This window comes from Pyrgilauda ruficollis, unplaced genomic scaffold, assembly GCF_017590135.1.
Source record: "Pyrgilauda ruficollis isolate IOZ18807 unplaced genomic scaffold, ASM1759013v1 scaffold18, whole genome shotgun sequence".
In the NCBI taxonomy this organism is placed as follows: Eukaryota; Metazoa; Chordata; class Aves; order Passeriformes; family Passeridae; genus Pyrgilauda; species Pyrgilauda ruficollis.
The window spans coordinates 10,058,231-10,080,116 of NW_024516984.1; the positions used below are offsets into that span (position 1 = coordinate 10,058,231).

General features: G+C 40.0%; 1 protein-coding gene across 1 annotated transcript in view; it reads right to left on the reverse strand.

The window, feature by feature from the left end:
• The window catches only part of SULF1 (sulfatase 1), a 126,287-nt gene that overhangs the window by 50,770 nt on the left and 53,631 nt on the right, over positions 1-21,886 (reverse strand). The window contains exons 5-7 of the mRNA XM_041464478.1: positions 16,309-16,368; positions 15,757-15,991; positions 10,065-10,304 (exon numbers count right to left, since the gene is read on the reverse strand). Of these exons, the coding sequence (XP_041320412.1) occupies positions 10,065-10,304; positions 15,757-15,928 (412 nt within the window). The 5' untranslated portion in view covers positions 15,929-15,991; positions 16,309-16,368. The remainder of the gene's footprint in view (positions 1-10,064; positions 10,305-15,756; positions 15,992-16,308; positions 16,369-21,886) is intronic.

Here is a 21,886-nt window from a genome sequence, read left to right on the forward strand (position 1 = left end):
CCTCTGTGTGCTGTGCTCATCAGTAAAGGGCTCTACTGCCAACCTGTCTCTCACAAATATCAGAGGCTTTCAAATTGTGCAATGAAAGCTATGACAATTTATCATATAGGATGGTTTGACTGCCTCGTGTATTATAAGATTGACTCACTTGGAGACCTGGACTCTGCTATTTACAGTCTTGCCAAACTTTAATCATTAGTGGTGATAGTTTCCATGCTATCTGACTCAGGCTGTATTTTGCTCTATGGAACCTTTTAGGCAAACAGTTCAGTAATTTCCAAGAAAAAGACTGGGGAAAAAGAAATGGGTTCACCCATATAAAAATAATTGTCAAACTTTTCTATATTAAGTTCTGATGTGTATAGGTTTTGATGTAGGGCCTTTATAAATAACAGAGGTGGCTATGAAAATCTCTCTCAAAATGACCAAGCTCAGAAAAAACTGTAGCACACAGATGATTATTCCACCTTCTCACTTTAGCATCACAATGGAGTGTTCCTTTATGGATTTGAGAATATTCCCAGAATTTAATTTTTGGCATTAAAAAAAGCCATCAGCTTCCCTCACTCCTGACTCTCTTTTTTGGTATTCATTACCTGAGAAAGCCACCAGCATAAAATGAAAAGATGAAATTACCTAGGGCATAAGGACGAGAATAGATAAACTGAATTTGGAAAAGAAAGGATGGCTTGGAGCTGAGGAGGGCCAATTCGTCTTGGAGTTTCCTTGCTTTAGATTACTTAATTTTCTAACTTTAATAATGTTTTGTCGCATACCTTTAGGTCCACTGAACCCCATATTTCAGTTCATGTTATGAGACCTCGGATTGACAGCCTGAACCATTCACCTTTGTGTTGGCAGTGATTTAGTATTTTATCATAAAAATAATCTCAGTGCTGTCAAATTTTAAGCAGCTCCCTGAGTGACAGTTTGCAGAAATAGATGTTTCTCCCTGTTGCTGTGTAAAGCAATTCCCATGTCAAATGTGTAGCAAAGACCTGAATACTAGAAGAAACAGTGGCTGTGACAATGGATCATACTTGCCAAAATGCTTTAACCAAAAATGGTTTATTGGTTATAAACTCAAGAGGATATGAGTAATTAGACAGATGAAGGGAAAAACCAGGCTTTTACTGAAATACAAGCGTTCAGTCCTTGCACCGTGTGCTTTTGAGTACTACTGAGAATAGGACAGGGCGAGTGAGTCAGAATGGGGCCCAGCAGCAGAAGTTAGTGTCTGGCCCTTCAGGCTCTGAATGAAGACAAGTGCCAGAGTAAAAGGAAAGCACAGGAGTGTCCATGGGACCAAATAACAATCAGCAAGTAATCACCATGGGTGTCCTAGTTGTTTTTTGTTTAACTGGAGGATTGTTAAAGAGTAAAGCACTATGGAATATGTCAAAGAACTGATCAGGAACCGACACTGTGATGTGCAGATGTCTTTGCTGGGTCTTCACATGCTTGGCTTGTAGAATCAACACCCATCTTTAACTTAGCTGTAGCCCAACACTTGCTGAATTGCCGAAGTCTGGGAACTAACTGGGAAGCCTCAGCTTCAGAAGCTGTTTGGATTCAGCATTTTGGGTTTAGGAAGGGTTTAGGAAGCCATTTCTGCTTGTAATTGGTAAAATGGAAATTATGACTCAGTGGGTAAAAGCCTCATTAAAAAGCAATGCCATTTCAAGGGACATCTTTTCATTATTATGTGTAACGGCCCCCATAGGGATAGCAGCAAAGATAAATGCTTACTTTTGCATTTTAATAAGACAATTTTTATCTGCATTCTGGCAGTTTTGCTAACTGTTCCCAGGACACATTGTTATTTTCTAATCACATGTAGTGTAGCTTTGTATATCAGAATAATTGTATTCTGTATTAGTATGTTCAATTATGTTTATGCAAACAACAACACATGGCATGGTGAACAGTTTTACAGACATCTATGTGTCTCTGGAGGGGCTGCAGAATATACATGTCTGGTACCTGACAGGAACAGATGCCTTAAGACAGGGTTTTGTTTTCCTTTTTACAATTAGCTAATGATTTCTGTACTGGGCTGAGAGATCCAGGGGGTTGCAAAGGGTGCAAGACAAATATAATTTGATCCAGGGGCTCTCTAATACTTACAGCTGAGTGTGATTCAAATTCTCGTAATTCCCAGGACTGCTCTTCCCAGCACATTTTACAAGCAGTTATGACTAAGGTTTACAGTATTACACAATAAATTTAGTCCTCTAACTCCTGTCAGCATTAGTGGATTAGTGCACAGGTGAACTGGGCTACATCTACTAGTGAGACATCTCTGCACTTCCATGGACCAAAGGACATATATTATGTTCTACACCCTAGTTATTTGTTGAGGCTTATGGGAATGTTTCTGAGTTAAAACAAACGAAAACCTTTAAAAAGCCACACTGCAGGAAGGTTTAGTCACCGTGACCCAGACAAGAGCTTTAAGTAGACAGCCCGCTTCCTTTAACAAAGTCAGGAAACCATTCACAGGAGTTGCAGGGCACTGTTTATGTGACATTTCAGGACTCAAACACAGTGATTCTATGGTTCTGTGGACAGAACCCAACATAACTTCAGCTTCCAAATCATTCCAGTAAATTCCTCCTTGCTTTCTTCCCATTATACAAGCCATAGATTCAAACTTGAGAAATTTGATTTTTCCCTTCTGTTGAAAAATTGCAGAAGATTAGTGTATCACGTCACTGGAGTGTAGAAAGCCAGCTCAGTATGCCAGCACCACCTAGGAAATGAAATAAGCATTGTCCCAAAAAATGTGGTGAGGAAACTGGGGCACCAAGAGGTTAACCTTCAGCTAGACCCAAGTCACGCAGGAAGCCTGTGGCATTGCCAAGAATATAATTCAGATTTTACGGTTCCCAGTCTTGTAACTTAAACGCCATAGAAAAACCTCAGGTTTTCTACTTTTTCTCCAGCTTTGTGGGTCTTTCCCAGTTGCTGCCAAGTTTACCATTGCAACCAAAAAAATCATTAAGGATTTTATAACTCAGCAGTTGCAAAAGGCATTAGCCTATAACTTGATATAGCAATTGTTAGCCTGGGTGATGTCTTTAACAAAGCCTGTATTATGGGCCAAGCTGGTAGCACTTTCCAATATTGATGTTGTCTGACACTTCTCATTATAAGACCCTGTTTTCAGTTGCTTATAACTCTCTTATACTTGGACTTAAATTTTCCACACTGGATGTCTGCCTCAGGCTGAATTTTTTGAAACTTTTTAGCCCAAACAGTAGCCATCTTTGAGAACCGCAGTAATGGAAAAGGAATTAGGCTTAACATCTGAAAAAAATTATGAGAGATTTCATTTGATAGCACTTACATGCTCTGCATCGAGAGCAGGAACTCTGTGAAAGGCATGATGGTCTCTCTGTCAAGGAGGCATCTATTAGAATCCTTTGAATAAAACCCTGCAATTTTCATGTGCTTGAGATCTGGACACCTCAGGATATTTATTCCCTGTCCACCTGTGAGTGGTGTCAGTAGGAGGGAGAAAGTTGATTGGAATGCAGAGGGCAGGAGGTGACTCGATAAGGACAAGCAGTCTGGGGAACGGCAGGAAATCCAGCAAAGGAGCTGGGGGTGGGGGGAAGAAGCAGTGGGGGCTTGGGGCCCCAGGACTGGCAGTGTCAACCAAGAAGTGGGACAATGAGTGCAGAAAGGAGAAAGAAGCTGATTGACAAGGCGGGTGGGAGAAGCAGATTTGCTGATCAGGCTGGAAAAGGAGATCGTTAATGGTAAGCAGTGGGAACAGGACATGTCTGTCAAGAACTGACTGGACCTGAGAGAGGAGGGAGAGAGGGAGGGAGGGAATGACTTGAGGACAGACAAGCATAGGGACAAGGCTCAGAGGAGAGGCCAAGATGATTGCAGGGCCAGAAAAATGAGGAGTGGACACTGCACTGCCTAATGGGGTAGGATGGAGGGAGTCAGAAGTGCTTTTGGTCAGAGTCTCCACTCTGTGTAATGTCTGAAAGGACTCCTGAATCTCACTGGTTCCTGCCTTTCATAAGACATCTGGAAACCTACAGCAGCGTGCCCAGCCCTATGTATGTGATAAAATTCCACTTTGCTTAATTTCTCTGCAAGTGAGCAGTGGAATGGGGCAGATGAGATATGAAACCCCTGATCCTTGCTGATGTGGATGCCAGCACGGTGTCCTTTGATAGAACTAGCCTATCTTTTCAAATGGAGGAAATTTCACCCTCCGTAAAGTGGTATGTTGTTATGTAGTCAAGGACTCTAATTTGGTTATGTGAACAGGAGAAGAAATGGTTGCATAGAAAATGTTCTACCCAGATTTTCCTAAATTAAGCACTTGCATACATAAACTTGTTAAAAGTCTTTTAGTGTATGGTTTTTTGCGTGATATTTAATAGCACAGAATTATGCTTTAAGCATAAGTAGGCAGATATACTGTGGTTTTTGATGAGGTCCTGGACAGATACCAAAAAAGTTTCACTTCACATGATACCATAGAACTAGAAAATCCTGCATGTTATTCTTTTGGCCTTTTTCCTCTTCTACATTTCACTTTCTGTGGATTATGTGCATAAATTCAGCATATTTCTCTTTCACTTATACATTTTTTTTATAGACAGAAAGTGCAAATTATTCTGAAAACTGAGACATATTTTTAATTATTTAAAATATTTACAGATTACGTTTGATGTTTTCCAGAATATTTCATACCGATTATGAAAGAACCTGAAAACTCAGAGTTCTCTCCCTCCTTATTTTCACTTCAGAAATAATCTGAAAACCAGGATTTATTCTCTGCTTATTCATTCCCTCCCCTCTATCATACTGTGCCACCTTCTCTGCTCTGAAAGGGTGCATGAGGCAGGATACAAATTAGGTCATTGAAGTGATGCAGATTAAAAATAGCAAGTGCTGGCAGTGATTTGTACTGCAAGGCTGTGAACAGGAAACACACGGGCTTTGCCTCCAGAGGAAACTTATTGTCTGCCCACACCTTCAGGAGGCATAGCTTTTGCTCTCCTTATGAAAGAGTAACATGTCCCTGTGTGTCAGAAGGGAATGGTGCACAGTTTAAATGCTCTTTAGCTTTCAGCTTCCTGTCATCTCAGTGCTTTATTAGTTCTTTGTTCATTACACTAAGAAATGCACCCATAAGTGACAGATGTCAATGGGCACACTGACATGTGCTGTTGAACACATTAGCCAGTTGTCAACCAAGTGACCATTTCTGTTCATCACTGCACAGAACTCTGTGACTAATGTCAAAACATGCCAGATAGGGGCATCTTGGTGTCACTTCTTGAGTCTGGGATTTTACAAATGAAGCCATTTAGGAATTAACATTTGAGCTGCTTAACTTTGCATGTTACCATTTTTGTCCCACAAGTAACACCAGAACATTCCCATGCATGAATCTTGAATGTTATTCTAATCAGTTGATACATCTTAGGCAAGAAATAAAATACTGGGAAATACATTTTCCCAAAGACAATTCCAGAAAATAATTGCCTAATTTGGTGGTCCCTGTTCTTTCAGGTGGGATTCCATGAAGGGAGAGCCTGGGCCTGTGTTTGGCATGATGCTGTGAGATTGTCAGCAGCTGCTGAGCCAAGGCAGAGTCCTGCTCCCTCCTGCACAGTTACACTGGCTGTGCAGGGCTAAGAGGAGAGAGGATTAGAGAGTAGTAATTCTACAAAGTAACATTAAGCAGAGAGGGTTTAGAGTGCGTAGGTGTGTTAAGTCAGAGTAAGAATTTTAAACTTATACTTCTTTTCATGTTTGCAAAGGGATGAAACTTCAGCTGGTAAAAATGTAAAATCCTGCAGTATGCAAAGTATGACCCACTACTTAAAAAGAAAATGTTTATATTACGTTGGCTGTTCTCATGTGATGGTTTGTCTTCTAAAATACCAAGATTATGCTTGGCTGCTGCTCAATTATTAAGATGCAGCACAATCCCCCTCTCGTACTAGTGAAGCCAAGGTTGCACTTCTGGGGTTTTCCTTTGTGTTTGTGTAGGTGAATGAGAAAGGGAACCAGCAACAGCAAAGGGCACATCTGAGAGGCAAGACTATGTGCCATAGGACTGGGACAGAGCAGTAGAAGACAAATTATGAGACTGAAAGTACAGCAAATGACCAGCCAATACTTTGGAAAGCACTAAGCAAAATCTCTGACTCCTACAGTTAATAAATTTATGAATTAAACATCTAAATCTAAATAGCTGAAGGAATATCTACTGACATTAAAAACTATGAGATGAAAGAAAACTTCTCAAGAATTTCTCACAATTTCCAAAAAATTTGAAAGTGAGGGACCCTTTCTCCTCTCTAGTGTGACTGCCTGGATCCTATGTAATTAAAACAAATGTCATCACTGAAACTCTCCAGAGCTGCTTTGTTTTCTCTTTCTACCTCTTTACTGTGTGCCTTCCCTGCTACGTCCTACAAATTCAAATTTAATATTACCAGTTTTGTGGACAATCAAGAAGCTGTGCCATTGGTTCATTGCTGCACTAACATACAGCTTGTGAATACAGGACACTGTAAACACTGAAACATCCTTAATAGTTTTGGAAAATTATAATTAGAAGCAAAAGTGGTTTTGGTTTGGCAGTGTTGTTTCTGAATATTGTCCGCCCTGCTACTGCCCAGTATTGTTTCTGAATGCTGCCTGCCTTGCTAGTGTCCAGCACGGTGTCTGCCTATGATTTAGCACTGACATACAATCTTCAAAAAGGGACGTTTCCATGAAATGCAACATTGCCCTTAGGTCACATCAGAGTAGAAGAATAAAATAGAAAAAGGAAAGAAAAAAACATTCTGTCCTTTGCCAGGTTTCCCCAGTGGGCTCTAATTATAACCGCAGTTTATTAGAGCACGTTTCAGACCACACTTTAAGGGGCCTGCTGTGCTTGTGTGGAGTCCTCGTGGCTTCAGCAGAACTCCCCTCATAACAGTCTGCCCACACGTCATCAATTGCAATAGAGGGAGCTTAGTAAGGGCTGCTGCAGGTTTAGACAATGGATGCTTTATAGATATCAAAAACTGTTTGGTGCAAACAGAAGTGAGAACATTACAGAAACACTCTGTATTGCCACTCTGTATTGCCAATCCTATATTGCCACTGACATGTGTTAATTTGATCCTATGCAAAAAATTCATACATTCTCATTGTTACAGAGTACCAGGTTGGAGGTATTGTACATTGTCTCATCCAGACTGGAGCTCTCTGGTCAGGTGCCTTATCAGGACTGTCACCAAACTGTGACTGGCCTAAGTCATTCACTTCTCTTTGTGTGTCTCAGTTTCCCATTGAGGAGGTTACTGATTTACTGTCAAAACACGTAGAAATGCACAGGGTAAGTATCTATAACATCTGCAACATCTCTCCACAGTTTCCTCATTTTCACTCCCAATTATTCTTGACTCCCAGGTATTTTTGAGTCATTATAGTTTTACTAAACTTTCTAGCTGTGAAGTGTAGATTATTACTTGGCTAGCAGACTTTTGGTGAATTTTTAATAAGGCAACACTATCTTTGAGAAATGTATTGTAAGATCTGCTGTTAATTAAGCTACTACCTCAAAAAATAATTGTGGTTTCATTAGAAGGTAGGCTCATCTTACAAGGAGTAAAAAGATAAATCTTTGCAGCCATAGTATTGTAGGATTGAACAATGTACCTCCATCAGAATTGGAGATTCATGCAGATGTTTCCATTTGTTTCCCTTTTCTACTCTTTTCTGCTCTTTGTTAAAACTCACCTATCCTGACAGTTTTAGGACTGATGTTCTGTTTGCCTGCCTTTGAAAAAGTACTTTTTTCCTATTCCTCTCCTTTTGACCCCTTTCTTCCTTTCTATGCAATAGGGTCAAGTCTGCATTTAGTAAGCATCTCCACATGTCTTCATAACACATGGCAGTGCAGAAGATATGCTCAAAGCTGTTTACCCTCAGAGGGGCAGAAAGGGCTAGTGACAGAGATGGCCTGTTTATGTGTGAAGCATTTAGTTGTGCAAAACATAGATGACAAACCAAAAGGACATTGATTTTTTTAGGAACAGGTCCCACGTGAAGCAGCCATTCATTAAGCAGAAAGGATTTCTGAGATGTAAGTCGGAGATAAAGCTTATATTTTAGGTCAAATTCAGCACCTTTTCTAACATTGATGGTCAATTTGCTCTTCCTTCCTTTTCTCCTCCAAAGCCTTGATGCTGACCCCTACCCAGGCTTAGCAGTGCTGTACTCAGATGGCAACTTCACTGAGATCAGCTTAATTGAGAGTGAAATACTATTCAGCTCGTGTGTCAGAGCCAACACCAAGCCCCAAAAAGTGAAAGATATGTCTGGTTTTGTTTTCAATACAGGAAGAAGAAGTTCTCCAGATCTAGAGATGCAGAGAGACAGAAGAAAAAAGGGTGAACTGTCTGTGTGGTAAAGAAAAGATAGCACAGAGGCAGATAAACTTAAGGCATTGGATGTAGCAGCTTTAAGAGATTTAGGATTAGCAGACAGTATGGAGACATTTGCCCGCTCTATGTTTTGAAAGCAATCCCTTCTTGTGCCTAAGCTGCTGATAAAAACAAGTTTCTTTGCTGCCAGTTACATTGTAAGGAAGGCAGTTGGCAGGAGATCTGTGCCTCCTTGCTCTGTAAAGGGGAGTCTTTGTAGCTGAATGACACTTCTGGACAAATTGCACTCTGACGACCTCGCACAACTCCGTACCTTGAGAAGGGGAAGTCAGGCTGGAGCCTAACATGTCTACAGATTCAATCTTTGGGGATAGGTGATGCAGAAATGAATTGAGTTTTACATCAAGCTGAAGCACAGACGAGAGGAATAAGAAGAGTTCTTTGTAGACAGGAAAGGGATCTCCTGACTACGGAAAACCACCAGGAATTTACAAGAAAACTATCAAATCTTATTGGTGCACAGTAGAACAATCCTTCTTAAAGGCATGTTTCTACTCCTTTTCAGAAAATGTAAATGAAATATCACCCCATGGCAAAGTTTAAATTATACCATTCACCTTGTTTTGCTCCCATGACAGTCCCTCCACTCCTGTGAGGTCTTTGGCACCAGTTCCCAGCCTGGCCCTGACGTCTTCTTCCATAACTGCTAGCAGCTGTCCACAAGCAGGACGTAATACTGACCATAATCACGCCTGGAACTGCCAGTTCAGACCCACAATGCCACTAAAATGCACCTCTTTCACTGTAGGTGTAACTGCCCAACAGCTTATTTCCCACCTGGGACATCCAAATGTGAAAATATGCTGCTTTACTACCAGTGGGTTTCTTTACCTGGCTGTTACTGAAAATGTGACCAGCAGGCAGTACAACCCTCCCTCTCTACAATATTCAACCTCTGCCCTGCACAGCCAGTTTGGGACAACAGTTGCTGCTGTTGTGGTTTAACTCCAGTTAGCAACTGAGTACCACTCAGTTGCTCTCCCACCCCCCACCCCTTGCCACAGCGGGATGGGGAGGAGAATAGGAAAGGAGGTAAAATCTGTGGCTTGAGATAAGAACAGTTTACCAACTTAAAAAAATGTAATAATAATAATAATAAAAAAAAAAGAGAGAGAAATAAACCCCACAAAAAACTCCCAAACCCCCAAGTAATACACAGTAGAACTGTTCACCACTCATTTACCAAAATCCAACCAGTTTCTAAGCAGCACCCGCTGGCCAGCTTTCCCCCAGTTTGTGTACTGAGCATGATACCCTATGGTATGGAATATCCCATTGGCTGGTTTAGATCAGCTGTTCCAGCTGTGTCCCCTTCCAAATTCTTGTTCCCCTCCAGCTTTCTTGCTGTCACGGCATGAGACACTGAAAAGTTTTGACTTAGTATATGCACTACTTAGCAACAACTAAAAACTTTGCTGTGTTATCAAGATTATTCTAAGGCTAAATCCAAAACACTACACTACAGCATCTACTAGGAAGGAAATGAACAGCCAAGAACAGGCAATCATTTCAGGCAGTGACTTAAGAGCGATTGCTGAATATGCCATCTTCACTTTAAAGGAAGGACTTTGCTTTGTCTCTTACCTGTTCTGTAACCAGTGTTGTTGAGGTACACAGCGAAGGTGCGAGGCTCGTGAGTAGCCTGCCATGAGGGAGAAGAGCAGTTTTCGTTGTTGGTGTAAATGTTGTGGTTGTGCACATACTTCCCAGTCAGCATCGAGGAACGAGATGGGCAGCACATGGGGGTAGTTACAAAGGCATTGATGAAAGAGGCCCCTCCATTCTCCATAATCCTCCTGGTTTTATTCATCACTTGCAAGGACCCTGCAATAAGAGGTACTGATCACCACTGTGCTGTAAAAGATAGCTTGAACATATTGGCTGCTATTATGCTGTTAAAAGTAAAGTGTCAGTGATTAGCTTGCTTCTGAACATCAGTGTGCTTTACTCTGCAGCTTTGGTAATTTTAGGAGAAAAGATCACATTTTTACTATACAAACAAAAATACTTTTAAGGATTCCAGAAAGACAGATTTTTTTTTTTTTTTTTTTTTTTTTTTATTTTTAGACCTCAAAACAAAGTTAAAATATGGACTAATCTAGAAATAGTGTCAAATCTGTATCAAATTTATAGGTGAATAGTTCTCCAAATGCAGCTGTAGAAAAGCAGTATGCTACACAGACTGAATTATTACTCAATATGCTAGTAAAATACGTAAAATACTGAGATTACCAATGAAAATGTTAATATTCTTTCCATTTCATCAGATGACAGAAGAAAGAGAAATAGAGATAGGAAGGGAGTAAAGGAGGGAGGGACTAAGAGACAGAGGAAGGAAGGAGAGAATTCAGTAGCAATTTTTCTAAAGGAAAGTTTCTGTGGACACAAGATCAGCATGTCTGGTTCTGATACTAAAGAACTGTGCTCTAAATAATGTATCATGTAAAATTGTATGCAAAAATGCAGCATCTTTCTCAAGAAATTGCACTGATACTGTTTAAAGAACAAAGATTTTTTGCATCCTTCAAAGCATCTTCATGAACTGCATGGGTGAGAGAGGCAGAGCTTGCAGGTTTCTGATTGCAGAAAGGCTGAGCAGCCCTGGATAGAGTCTGTCAGTATTTGCTGACAGCTGTCAAAGTTTTTACTTTATGTTATCCAACAGAGCAGAGATTGAAGGGTGGGGGTGAACTGTGGATATGTCAGTATGTGCCTAGGAAACAATTTTGTGAATTGCAGTACTTGCACAATGCTGATGGTAAAAAAAGGTTTCTGGAATTTTATTTTCTTTTATTTTCTTTGGTTTTTTGCACAGTTGACTGTCCTTTACATTTAAATCGATTAATTCCTCTGATACAACAGGAATTTTTCTGGATTGTTATGTTTACATTGCTTGAAAAACAAATTTAAAAAAGTTCCAAAGCAATTGCAAACCTGCCTGCAAAACCATAAAACTCCCAAGAAGACTCAACTTTAGATGTTAGCAGTAAAATCTTAAAAGTTATCTTCTAGTTAATGCTCTGTTTTGGTTTTAGGCTAATGAGTCAGTGCTGAATATGAAGACTTTTGTGTAAAAAAAAATTGTTAAAAAAACGGAAGAGGCAGTAGGGTCTTCAGCATTTCATTTAAAATGCCAGGGTCTCTGTCCTTAAGGATACATTTAATACTGTGTAGGAAAGTCACCATCACTTTGGACTCTTTGTCTTTCATAGCCCTTATTTTCTAAATGCAGAATACCCACATTTGTGCTTTTCTGAACCCCGTGTGCTTTAGGGATATAGAAAAGAAGAGTAACTGAGAGGTCCCTGAACACAAAAGGTCTCCATTTACATGAGTAGGAGCATTTCACTGAATCGTTAAGTAAAAGACAAATGAGAGATCATCCTTATTCTACATGCTTTTATCTTGGACCTCAGGCTGACTTTTTAGTTTTTGTTTTGTTTTGTTCTGTTCTGTTTTGTTTTCACCAGAGCTCTTCCATTTTGAAAAGTCACAGTTTTTTTTTTCCTCAGAGCTCAGCTGTAAAGTGCTTCGAGGTGCCCCGACAGAAAGAGGCTATTCAGGTACCCTAATGCACAGCAACTGCAGCAGAGCTGATCTGCACTTTCCTGCCTCCATGTATTATAAATGAGTAGCTGTTAGAGTGCTTCCTCATTCCTCCAGCTGGTCAGCCCTCTGCTCTTGCAAACCTGCTGTTTATGACTAAATTTTCCCTCCAGGTATGCACTTACTGACACTGATAATAGATTAAGCCCCTCTGGAAATTCTGGAACAGGCACTTCAAAGCAGGTGAGACTTCCTCATTTGGAAAACAAAACACAAGCAGGAGATAAAACTTGCTGATATAAGTTAAAATCCTTTGCTGTCTGTGGCTCTCCTCACAGCTTGTGTTTTTTACCATCTGGCCCACAGTCTTCAGGGCACAACTACTCAGGTGCTGTCTGTCAGCAGGACACCCGTGCTCTACATGGCCGGCTGGGGAGCACCTGAGGGCAACCAGATAGCTGGGAATGGCCACTTTGGACACAGAAGTTAGTTTTGTCAGACAAGAAGTTCAGTGTCACTTCTCAGTCTCTTCTCATACCTCAAGAAATATATTTGGCAACCAAGGTATCAAGTCTTTAAAGTTGCTATGGATTTTCTTCACGGGTGGGTATCTCTATAAAGGGACATTTAGGAGCCACCCTGTCTTTATAGGGGTTCTGTGCAAGGCCCCAGGAAGGTAATGGACTGTTTCAGATCTCAGCGCATACCCCCATTTTTTCAGCTTATGTCTTTTAGTGCTCTAGTTCTAGGGAAGATGGAAATCACACCAGGCAAATTATGCCTGATGTGATGCATTTAGATGATGCTGTGATCTCTTTACCCAGTGCTTTGTTCAGTAGCTGATTTATACAGATTTCACTGGGTGGTGCATTAGGCTGTAAAAATGGGTCAAAAACACTGAAACTACCAACATACTCATTAGTTTTTACACCTATCTGACATTATGCAAGATATTTTTTACAGTGAGGACTACAAGAGTGATTGGGGTGTCATATTTCGAGGTACTTGTGTGCAAATAATAGAGAATTAGGAGGACAGGGGAAGAGACCAAAAAACAAGCAAAATGCTGGACTGAAGAGGATATGGGGCTGACCCCAGTGGGAGCTGGGGCTACTGTCCTGAAGAGCCACAGCATGCTGTTTGCAGGAGGGAAGAAGTTCTGGGTTCTGGGAGCTTTGCCTTGAGCAAGATGCCTCTTCGTTGGGCAGTGAGTCCTCTACCCTCAGGATCTTGGTAGGGTAAAGACAGTGCACAGTGGCACAATTTAAGAAGTAAAATACCTCTTGAGCCCAAGTATTTGCTGAGTTCCTTCAAGAGCTGTGGGCCAGGCTGCTTCACACAGCTTAAGCTGCAATCCACCAGCTGATCTAGAATATCTTTCCTCCTTGCATAGATAGGAAGTGGCTGGAATTGTGGGGCAATTTGTTGGTTTTATCTAATAAAGTGGATGAGACAGCATCTCTGCTGAATATCTTTGCACTCAAAATGCAAAACTCAGGGGGATGGTGCAGATCAATAGGAAGATGTGCATATCCCTATGGCTTGAGCACTAACTGAATGCAAACTCCCTGCCTCTTGCAAATTTTACTTCAGATGACTGCTCTATGTATCTGTTGCACTTGTCAGATGAATATTTTGGTTCAATGATTATACAAGCTCTGGAGACAAATCGTTCCTTATATATAATGCACCTTATATGCTTTTATGTTAAAGCATTCCTTTAGAATAGCTTTTAGGAATGTTCGTGCTGGGAATACAATAGCAAATAATCCATATTCAGTGACTTTCAGTCTTGTGATTTTTGGATACCAATGCCTAAGTTTTATTCTGTTTGTGGCAGAAAGTGCTACTTCCCACTGACCTTTGAGAAATTTAAGACTTCTCAGGAATCAATAAAGAGCAAGAGGAAAATTCACACATGGAAAACAGTTTGGCTTTATTTTTCAAATAAGCAGAATGATTTATTAGCAGAAGTGCGAATAATGCAGTACAGTAAATCTTGGGGCTGAATGCTGTTTCCTGTGAAATGATCTATGAAAAGGGGAAACCTGTGTCTTCATTCAAGGCAGTGGGAATGCACACACACCCAGGCTATTGCTCAGCTGCCTGCTAATAAGAGCCAGAGTGCCCTGTGAACATTCAGAGCAGCTTTCAAAGAGAAGAGCTCTGCAGTATGAACAAAGTGACTTGCCACATCCTTCCTCCTTTTTCACCACTCGCAAACCTTCTCGCAAGACTGAGGACAGCAAGTTGGTGACGCTGTGTTCAGAGATGTGTGTCTGCTGACCTACCTATCTTCCCCAGTGCCCTGAGTGCCCTGGAGAGAGTAGGCTCTTTCAGACCACAAAAAGGAAGACTTGACTTGACCCTTTTAACAAAATTTTTCAGAACAACTCCACCAAGAAGAAATGCACTCCCATTGTAAGAGCTGTATTTTAGACCAAAAATAGAACTGGGAACAGCTATTCATTATGCAGCATGGCTAAACAGAGCAGAGGTTTGAAAGAGTGAAAAATAAAAAAAAGATAAGAATCACTCAGATATAAGGGCCTGTGTTTGGAGCTCTGCTGCATAAAAGCAGCAACCCTCAGTCATGAAATATAGTTTATTAATTATCTCCTCAGAACACTGAAGGACTATAAAATTATTATTGCATCATAGCAAATACAAAAATGCTAGCAACCAAAGAACTGCTTTTAGATACAGACCATATTTTGTCTACAGTCTTCTGTCTGAAAGTGTGTGATTTTAGAACAAATGAAGTTTTCTGGAATGAAGCATTTTTTATTTTTCAATGTCATATGGCATTTTGTATAGAAATTCACTATACTTCTACTAAAAATATGTCTCTCATAAAAAAAAAAAAGCTAAGAATGCAAGATTTCATTTCAACTTAATTTGCCATTTTTTTCACCTTTTTGATCTCACAACCCAAAATATTTGCTTGGGGGTAACCTAAAATGATCCTCTTTCTCTCCTTGATTTTTCATTTTGGGCAGTGAACCAAAAAATCAGTTATATGCATAACTACCATTAATATCTTTCTAACTTACTTAATGGAAAACATTCAAAGGCCTCCTGGAACATCATCTAAGTGTTTTAACTTTTTCCACCCTAAGAAAAATATGTGAAAATCACTTCTGACTGATATGTGCTCAGATATTTAGTATACTTGTGAAAGCAAAACTACCATGTTTTTATACAAACAGCATAGTTCTTAAAACAGATGGATTTTAAACACTTCAGTAATTCATACATATATTAAGATTACCAAATCCTGTAACTGGACCAGTTTTTCTGTGTAGATAAGTATGTCAGACATGCATCCCCGTGACAAATATATGGAGATTCAGACACCTATACAGTGCTGAGGGAAATGCTGGCCTCATAAGGCTCCAATTTCTAAATGCTACAAAAAGTCATAGAGTGAGAAAAGGCTTTTGATGCAAGTTTTTTACACATATGTCCTTGCATGCATTATTAAATAATTTTGTTTTGCTGATTAAAACTTTCCATGGTGGATTTTGATAAGCATATATTTCCTAAAGTCTATAATTAAATACGACAAATGCCATTAAATAATACTGTTAACTCATTTTCCAAACTTGTCCCACATTCTGATACTATTCCAGGACCATCAACTTCCCTGAATTTAAAGTTCTTTCTCCTTGGCATAAACTATTGAAAGACACATGACAAAATGTAGTAGCAAAGAACAATGATTTCTCACCTAGCTCCACATCTTGATCATCTGTGAGTACAAGGATGATATTTGGTCTGATATTCTTTCGCTCCTGCTGCACACGTCCTCTGAACCTCGGGGACTTGATGGTGGAACAGTGACTTGTCAGCATTTCGGTACTGAGCACTGCCAACATGAGTGCAAACCAAGAAGGCTTCATAGTAGTTCCAGTATTTCAATGAAAACACTGATCCAGAAGTTCCTGAACTCTAGTTTTCAAGACCTGTAGGGAAGAAAAGAGATTCTATTCAAGCAATAAATAAACTTCCAGTCATACATTGAAAGGATGACACTTAGGGAAGTCAAGCCTGACACATACCATTTAACATGATTATAAGCCATATTGTTGAATGAGAGCTTTATTCTGTCATTTTCTAAGAATAAACTCGGTCATTCTGCAACTATGCTCTCTCAAATAATTTTTGCTTGAAGTCATGCCTACATTTTGTATAGACATGACTTCTGGTAAATTCCTCACAGTGCTCCTTCTCCTACACCCCACGCTTCTTTTTATGCAGCTTGGTTCCTTACATTCAGTACCTGGGCGCAGTAAAAGATTGCCGGGATGCAGACGTTTTCAGAACATCTGTAGGAGGAGCCCTGTGAGAAGGAGAAAGCAGAAGGCTTGTCAGTCAGAGACCTCAGTATTGTGGCTGTTGCTTCAAAGTCTCCAGATCTGTTTGTTACAGCTTCTTTCTCTGTCCTGAAAGAAAAGTGTGAAAAAAAATTGCATTCTCCATGGCTTCCCTACTTAATTTAATACCATACCTATGCAGGGGTTGGATGGCACCTTGGCTGTGAGGGATAAAGGGCATGTATCTCACATCATCACACACAGGTGCTTTTCCAATATTTATAGCCAGATTTATAGTGAGATTCTGAGAACAAGCACTAATTCCAGCATATGACACCTGGCAAGCACTAACTGTTTTAGGTTAACCCACCTGCATGAGAGACTAAACCCTTAAAAAGCAGAGGGGAGAGCATGGCTGTCATTTGCAATCTGCATGGGATCACTGTGTGAAAAGTCATCTTCCCACTGACAAGAAAGCTCATATTAAATGACGGTCCATATGATCTTACCCAGCATTGTGAAAGAGCACAACCGTCCCTCAATCAATCAACAACAGAGCTGAGTGCCTCATCCATAATGCACAGTACCTCTGCCACAGCCTCGTCCTTGATACTCCGCTTCCAGACTTGTCTCAGTGCCTTATCAGAGCCCCCTCTCCGTGCCTGTCAGTCAAACAGCCTTGCTTTTGTGAGACCTGCTGCAAGCACAGAGGCTTGGCTTTGCTGCAGCACATTTAAACCAGTGATTGAAAATGACTGATTGGTCTGGAGAGGAAGGAGTAGCCACTTACACTTTGACATTTTTGGCATTACTGACTGAAGCTCTGCAAAACCCGTCTGTAACACAAGGGAAGGGAGGGAATATCTGGGGGCAAAAAGGAAGGGGGTGGGAAAGAAACCACGGAGTCATGCCTGTTCCCTCCAGGGTATTGATCTGCCACATACATTTCTTCTGGTTTTATTCTGGGACTGTGGATAAAAGCACGGTGATATCGGTCAATTAAAAATAACCTCACAAAACCACCCAAGCCCAAGAACAATCAAGAAGTTTGCCCAAGGGGAAGACTGCATGGGAACTGGGGTGCGCCTTATATAATTAGACTGGAGCATAAATCACGAGATCTGTGCACCCACACCTGAGACTTCAGACATGCAACATGAGCCACAAACAGATTAATAAACAGAAATAATGAGAGCAACACAGAAGACAAAAGGGGCCTCCAATCACTCACCTAAAAGTGCGTTAATAGGGAGATGCTCTAAATTTCAGGGGAAGAAACCACGGCAGAGGGAGGGGATGGGGCTTGGTGCTGGACTGCTAGAAAAAGGATCGTGTTCTTGTTTCCACATACACCTTTTATTTTAAGCTTCGCAAGTTAAACAGTTTCATGCTCCTCACTCTGGCAGGCTGTAATTACACCAGAAGAGTGTGAACGTCTTTAAAAGGAAAACCCAAGTGTCTGTGGCAGAGAAATCTTGTCTTTCATTGTCTCTGCACCAACCAGCACTCCAGCCTTCCGCTAACATTACAGCACTGCAAAGTCAATACAGGGGATTGCCATCGAACAGCAAATGCTATTTCAGCGATTACACAACATTCAGATAAGTAACTGGAAGTCTGTAATTAGCCAGGATGGACTTTTAAAAATAGTTCCATTTCCATGTATATGTTCTTAAGTCATATAAAATCTGACAAGGGCCCCAAAGACCAGGGTTACCAGGGAAGTCAGCTTTCTTCTGACAGACACCAGATACATGCTCTTGGTGCAAAAGCAGAAATACAATGTCTCTAGATGTCTGATCTTTAAATAGCGAAACTTTGACTCACATCACAAAGCACGAAAGGCTGTATGAAGTGACACTCAATGTTTAGTTTCTTACCTCAGTTGTACAGCAAACTTTTTCAGACAATGTTGACCCAGAAAGTGCAGTCATCTTGACTGCGCTGAGCAAACATTGGCACCAACGTGTTTCAATAATCCCCCACCATATGAAACTGGAAGTCCCTGACAATTACACCTCAGTGCTAATAAAATTTATGCTAATCCAAATGGACATTAACAACTATTTTTCATTTCAACCTGTCTGGTCTCTACTAGTATTTAAAAAAATCCCTTTCCTCTAGCATGTTTGAGGCACCTTAGGCAGGTCTTTGCTAGAAATAAGACTATGAAAGTTTCTCTTCCTGCTCTAATATTTTCGTTCTTGATGGACAAAGGAAAATATCAGGACAGATTTATACATATGAAATTATTTATCCAAGTTTCATTGGATGGTTCTTACACAAGAGCACAGTAATGCTGTGTTTTGTTCCTCATCTTTCAGTTTTGCATATGGCAAATCTTTATTAAAAGGTGATCTTTGACAACTTGTGCTTTTACAGCCTGTTTCCCAGTCCTAGAAGGAAATGAAGTAAAGAAAACTATCAAAATACAGGGTTAATAGGGAAGACAAGGCTGCAATGTTTGTGTTGGATACTGGCTGGTAGCATGTAAGTGCCCCTGCAGATACTGTAATTTGTCTTAAGAAAGAGACAAAAATAGGAGAAATTCTAAAAAACACCTTTTCAAAGTTACATGGGGAAGCAAACTGTAATTTTTTTGTGTTAAGAAATCAAGATGGTACTGGAAAATGCTTTTTTTTTTATTTTTTTTTTTTTTATTTTTTTAATCTAGCCAAATAAACAAGTTCTGTTCTAACTTCTATATGGGAATTTTAGAGTATATTTTTTCTTATAGAAGATACCTATGATAACCAAATTGTAGTTAGTAAATAAATGAAACCAGAAGAATCAAAATGAACTGTTTTTTTTCCCCACAGGAGCATAAATACATAGTTTGCAATCACCTTTCAAGGAATAAAATCTTAAAACTTGCATCTTTAGTTGTTTCTATGCAGCTAGTATTATAACATATAGTTCAGGACCTTATTGGCATCGAGAATTAATTACCCATGAAACTTGAATTACACTGGAAGAGCACTGCAAAGAAAGGCTACACTTTGTGTGGTGTGGCATAAAAACCTATGAGACTTTATTTCAATGTCTCGTAAGCGAGTATCTTTCAGTGATTCAGAAGAAAAGCAAAATGCAGAACAGTATCTTTTGAAACTCTGTAGACCTGTTACTCATTTTGATCCAGAATTGTTCAAGATTTTTCATGGCATTGACCGAAAGTTCTTAGTTTGGAACACAGCAAAAGGCAGCCAGTATTCAAAAAAGAGCATTTGCCACTTTGTTCTTATGTCCACATTTTCACCCAGTTCACTTAAAATGCCATTTTGTGTTTGGCCAATAAAATCTGTCCAGAGTCATGCACTTTGTTTATGAAACAGGGCACTGAGTATGCACATGAATATGCCATTATAAGTTTTAAAGATATATGAACTTATTCATATTTAATAATCTTCAAATGTGTCTTCCACATGTCATTGCAGAGAGAATTTAGCATATATGAACACATTTTCTGTCTGTAAATCTGACGTCTAATGTGGGGATAGTGAGTAATGATACTGGACATGTGTCCATGTCCAGTACCATGTGCTATGCAATGCCCCACATCAGTGATTCATGACTAAGGGGTAACAAAGAGCAATCAACTTTCTTTTCTCTGCATTAGTGTTTTCTTTTGAGCATGAACATTGAGGCATTATATTATCCAAAGTCATAGGTTAAGGCCCACTGTCTTAGTGGCCTTTCCTTTGAGACAAAAAATGGATCAGACAATAAAGGAAAGAGTGGTAATAATAACAATAATACTAGTAATAATGTGAACTGTAACTGTGGAGCTTAAGAATCACAGAATCATCAGGGCTGGAAGGGAACTCTGGAGATCATCTAGTCCAGACTTCCTGCCATGGCAGCACAGCCCTCAGGTGTATCAGTCGCTACCCCCAGGTTTGCATTATCAGCAAACATGAGAATGAGAATTCTGGCTTCTATTCCCCAGATATAAGTAGTAAATATGTCCAGTGAATTGAGAATGTAAGGTATCACAGGGTTCTTAAATCAATAAACTTTTAGTGCAGCACCTATTTGTGTTGTGTTCCTCTTTACTATCCAGTATCCTACAGATCTGATCTCTGTAGTTAGATTTCCCTGCCTCCATAAATTGACATAGTTCTATGAAATTAAGATACAGTCCACAAACAAATGTTTTTCAACTTAAGACATTTCTAAAATTCTCTGACAAGAGCAAGGAAATTGCATAAAAATAAATCAAATGCATGGAAAAGAAGCAGAAGGCTTTGTCATTGCAAGTGTTCAGTTGTGTCATTTTTTTAATTCAAATGACAATCTTGGATTTTTTTTCTTATAGGTTTCTCTGATAAATAAATGGATAAAACCTCTCCAAGAAACAAATCCTTGGATATCAATCACCACAATAAAATGAGCTTTCTTTCTTCACCTCAAGTATCTTCCTATGTATCTCACCTCTGACCTGCTGACTTGACAGTTTTGGCTTTAATGAGCTTTTTTTACAGGAATATGATCCCAGTGTTCTGTGTTTCCTTAAAATATGGCTTTCAATAAGAAAAAGAGAAAGGAAAAGAACAACTAGAAAAACTCTCTTAATTCAGGGTTGACATTCTGCTATTGTCAGTGTTTTTAAAATTCCAGTATGATCTTGGAGATTAGTCACATTGCTGGGCACCTGCTCAGCATAATTTCAAAAACCTGCCAGTCTGCCTGTAATGCCAGAAACCATTGTCAGTGGCATCATGTAAACTGGAGGTGGCTTCGACAATCCAAGACCCTACATATATCAGATTCAGGGTTTACACTTACCACTGTAAGTTCTATGCTTTAAATTGAGATGAGTCCACCTGACATTGTTGCTGTATTTGAGAGCATTTTGCACGCATGGAAACTCCAGGGTGAAAGAAGATGAAAGGGGTTTCCTGAGACACACACATGCAGTTTCTGTGAATCTTGGACGTTTGTGTCACAGGGTGGATGGACCTCTCCAGGTCTGGGACACGGACATGGTCCATGCTGTGAATCATAACAAGTCTGTGGTTTGAGACTCAACAAAATTAGCAACTTCATAAGATCAGTAATTGCATGAAGATTGTGCAGACAGATTGAGACTACATAATAAAAGGTCAGGGAGGCGAGACGTTCACCTGCACCCAGCAACCTAGTAGTTCAGAGGTCTTAAATCTCTCCCCTAAATCATACTGCCTCGACGACTAGAGGGTTGTAACACCCTACAACAACAACAGCAACTCTCACTTTCACTAATACAGTGAAGCACTTCAGTGGAAAAAGCTGTTGACAGATGACTGTTTTAAGTTTAGCAATGTTAAAGCTCCTCTCACATCTTACTCTTCTATCTCGTATTTAAAGGCAAACACTGCAATCTCAGACTACCAGGCACGACCGCGTAAATCTGTAGGTCATTTTCCTGTGGGAATATTGAGCCTGCAGCTATGGGAAACACAATTACAGTACAGCAGAAGTCAGGAAAAAGCAAGATTTACCATTTCTTCTTAAAGGTTAATCCCCTAATCTAGGTTGTAAAGTACAGGATTTACAGTGAACACA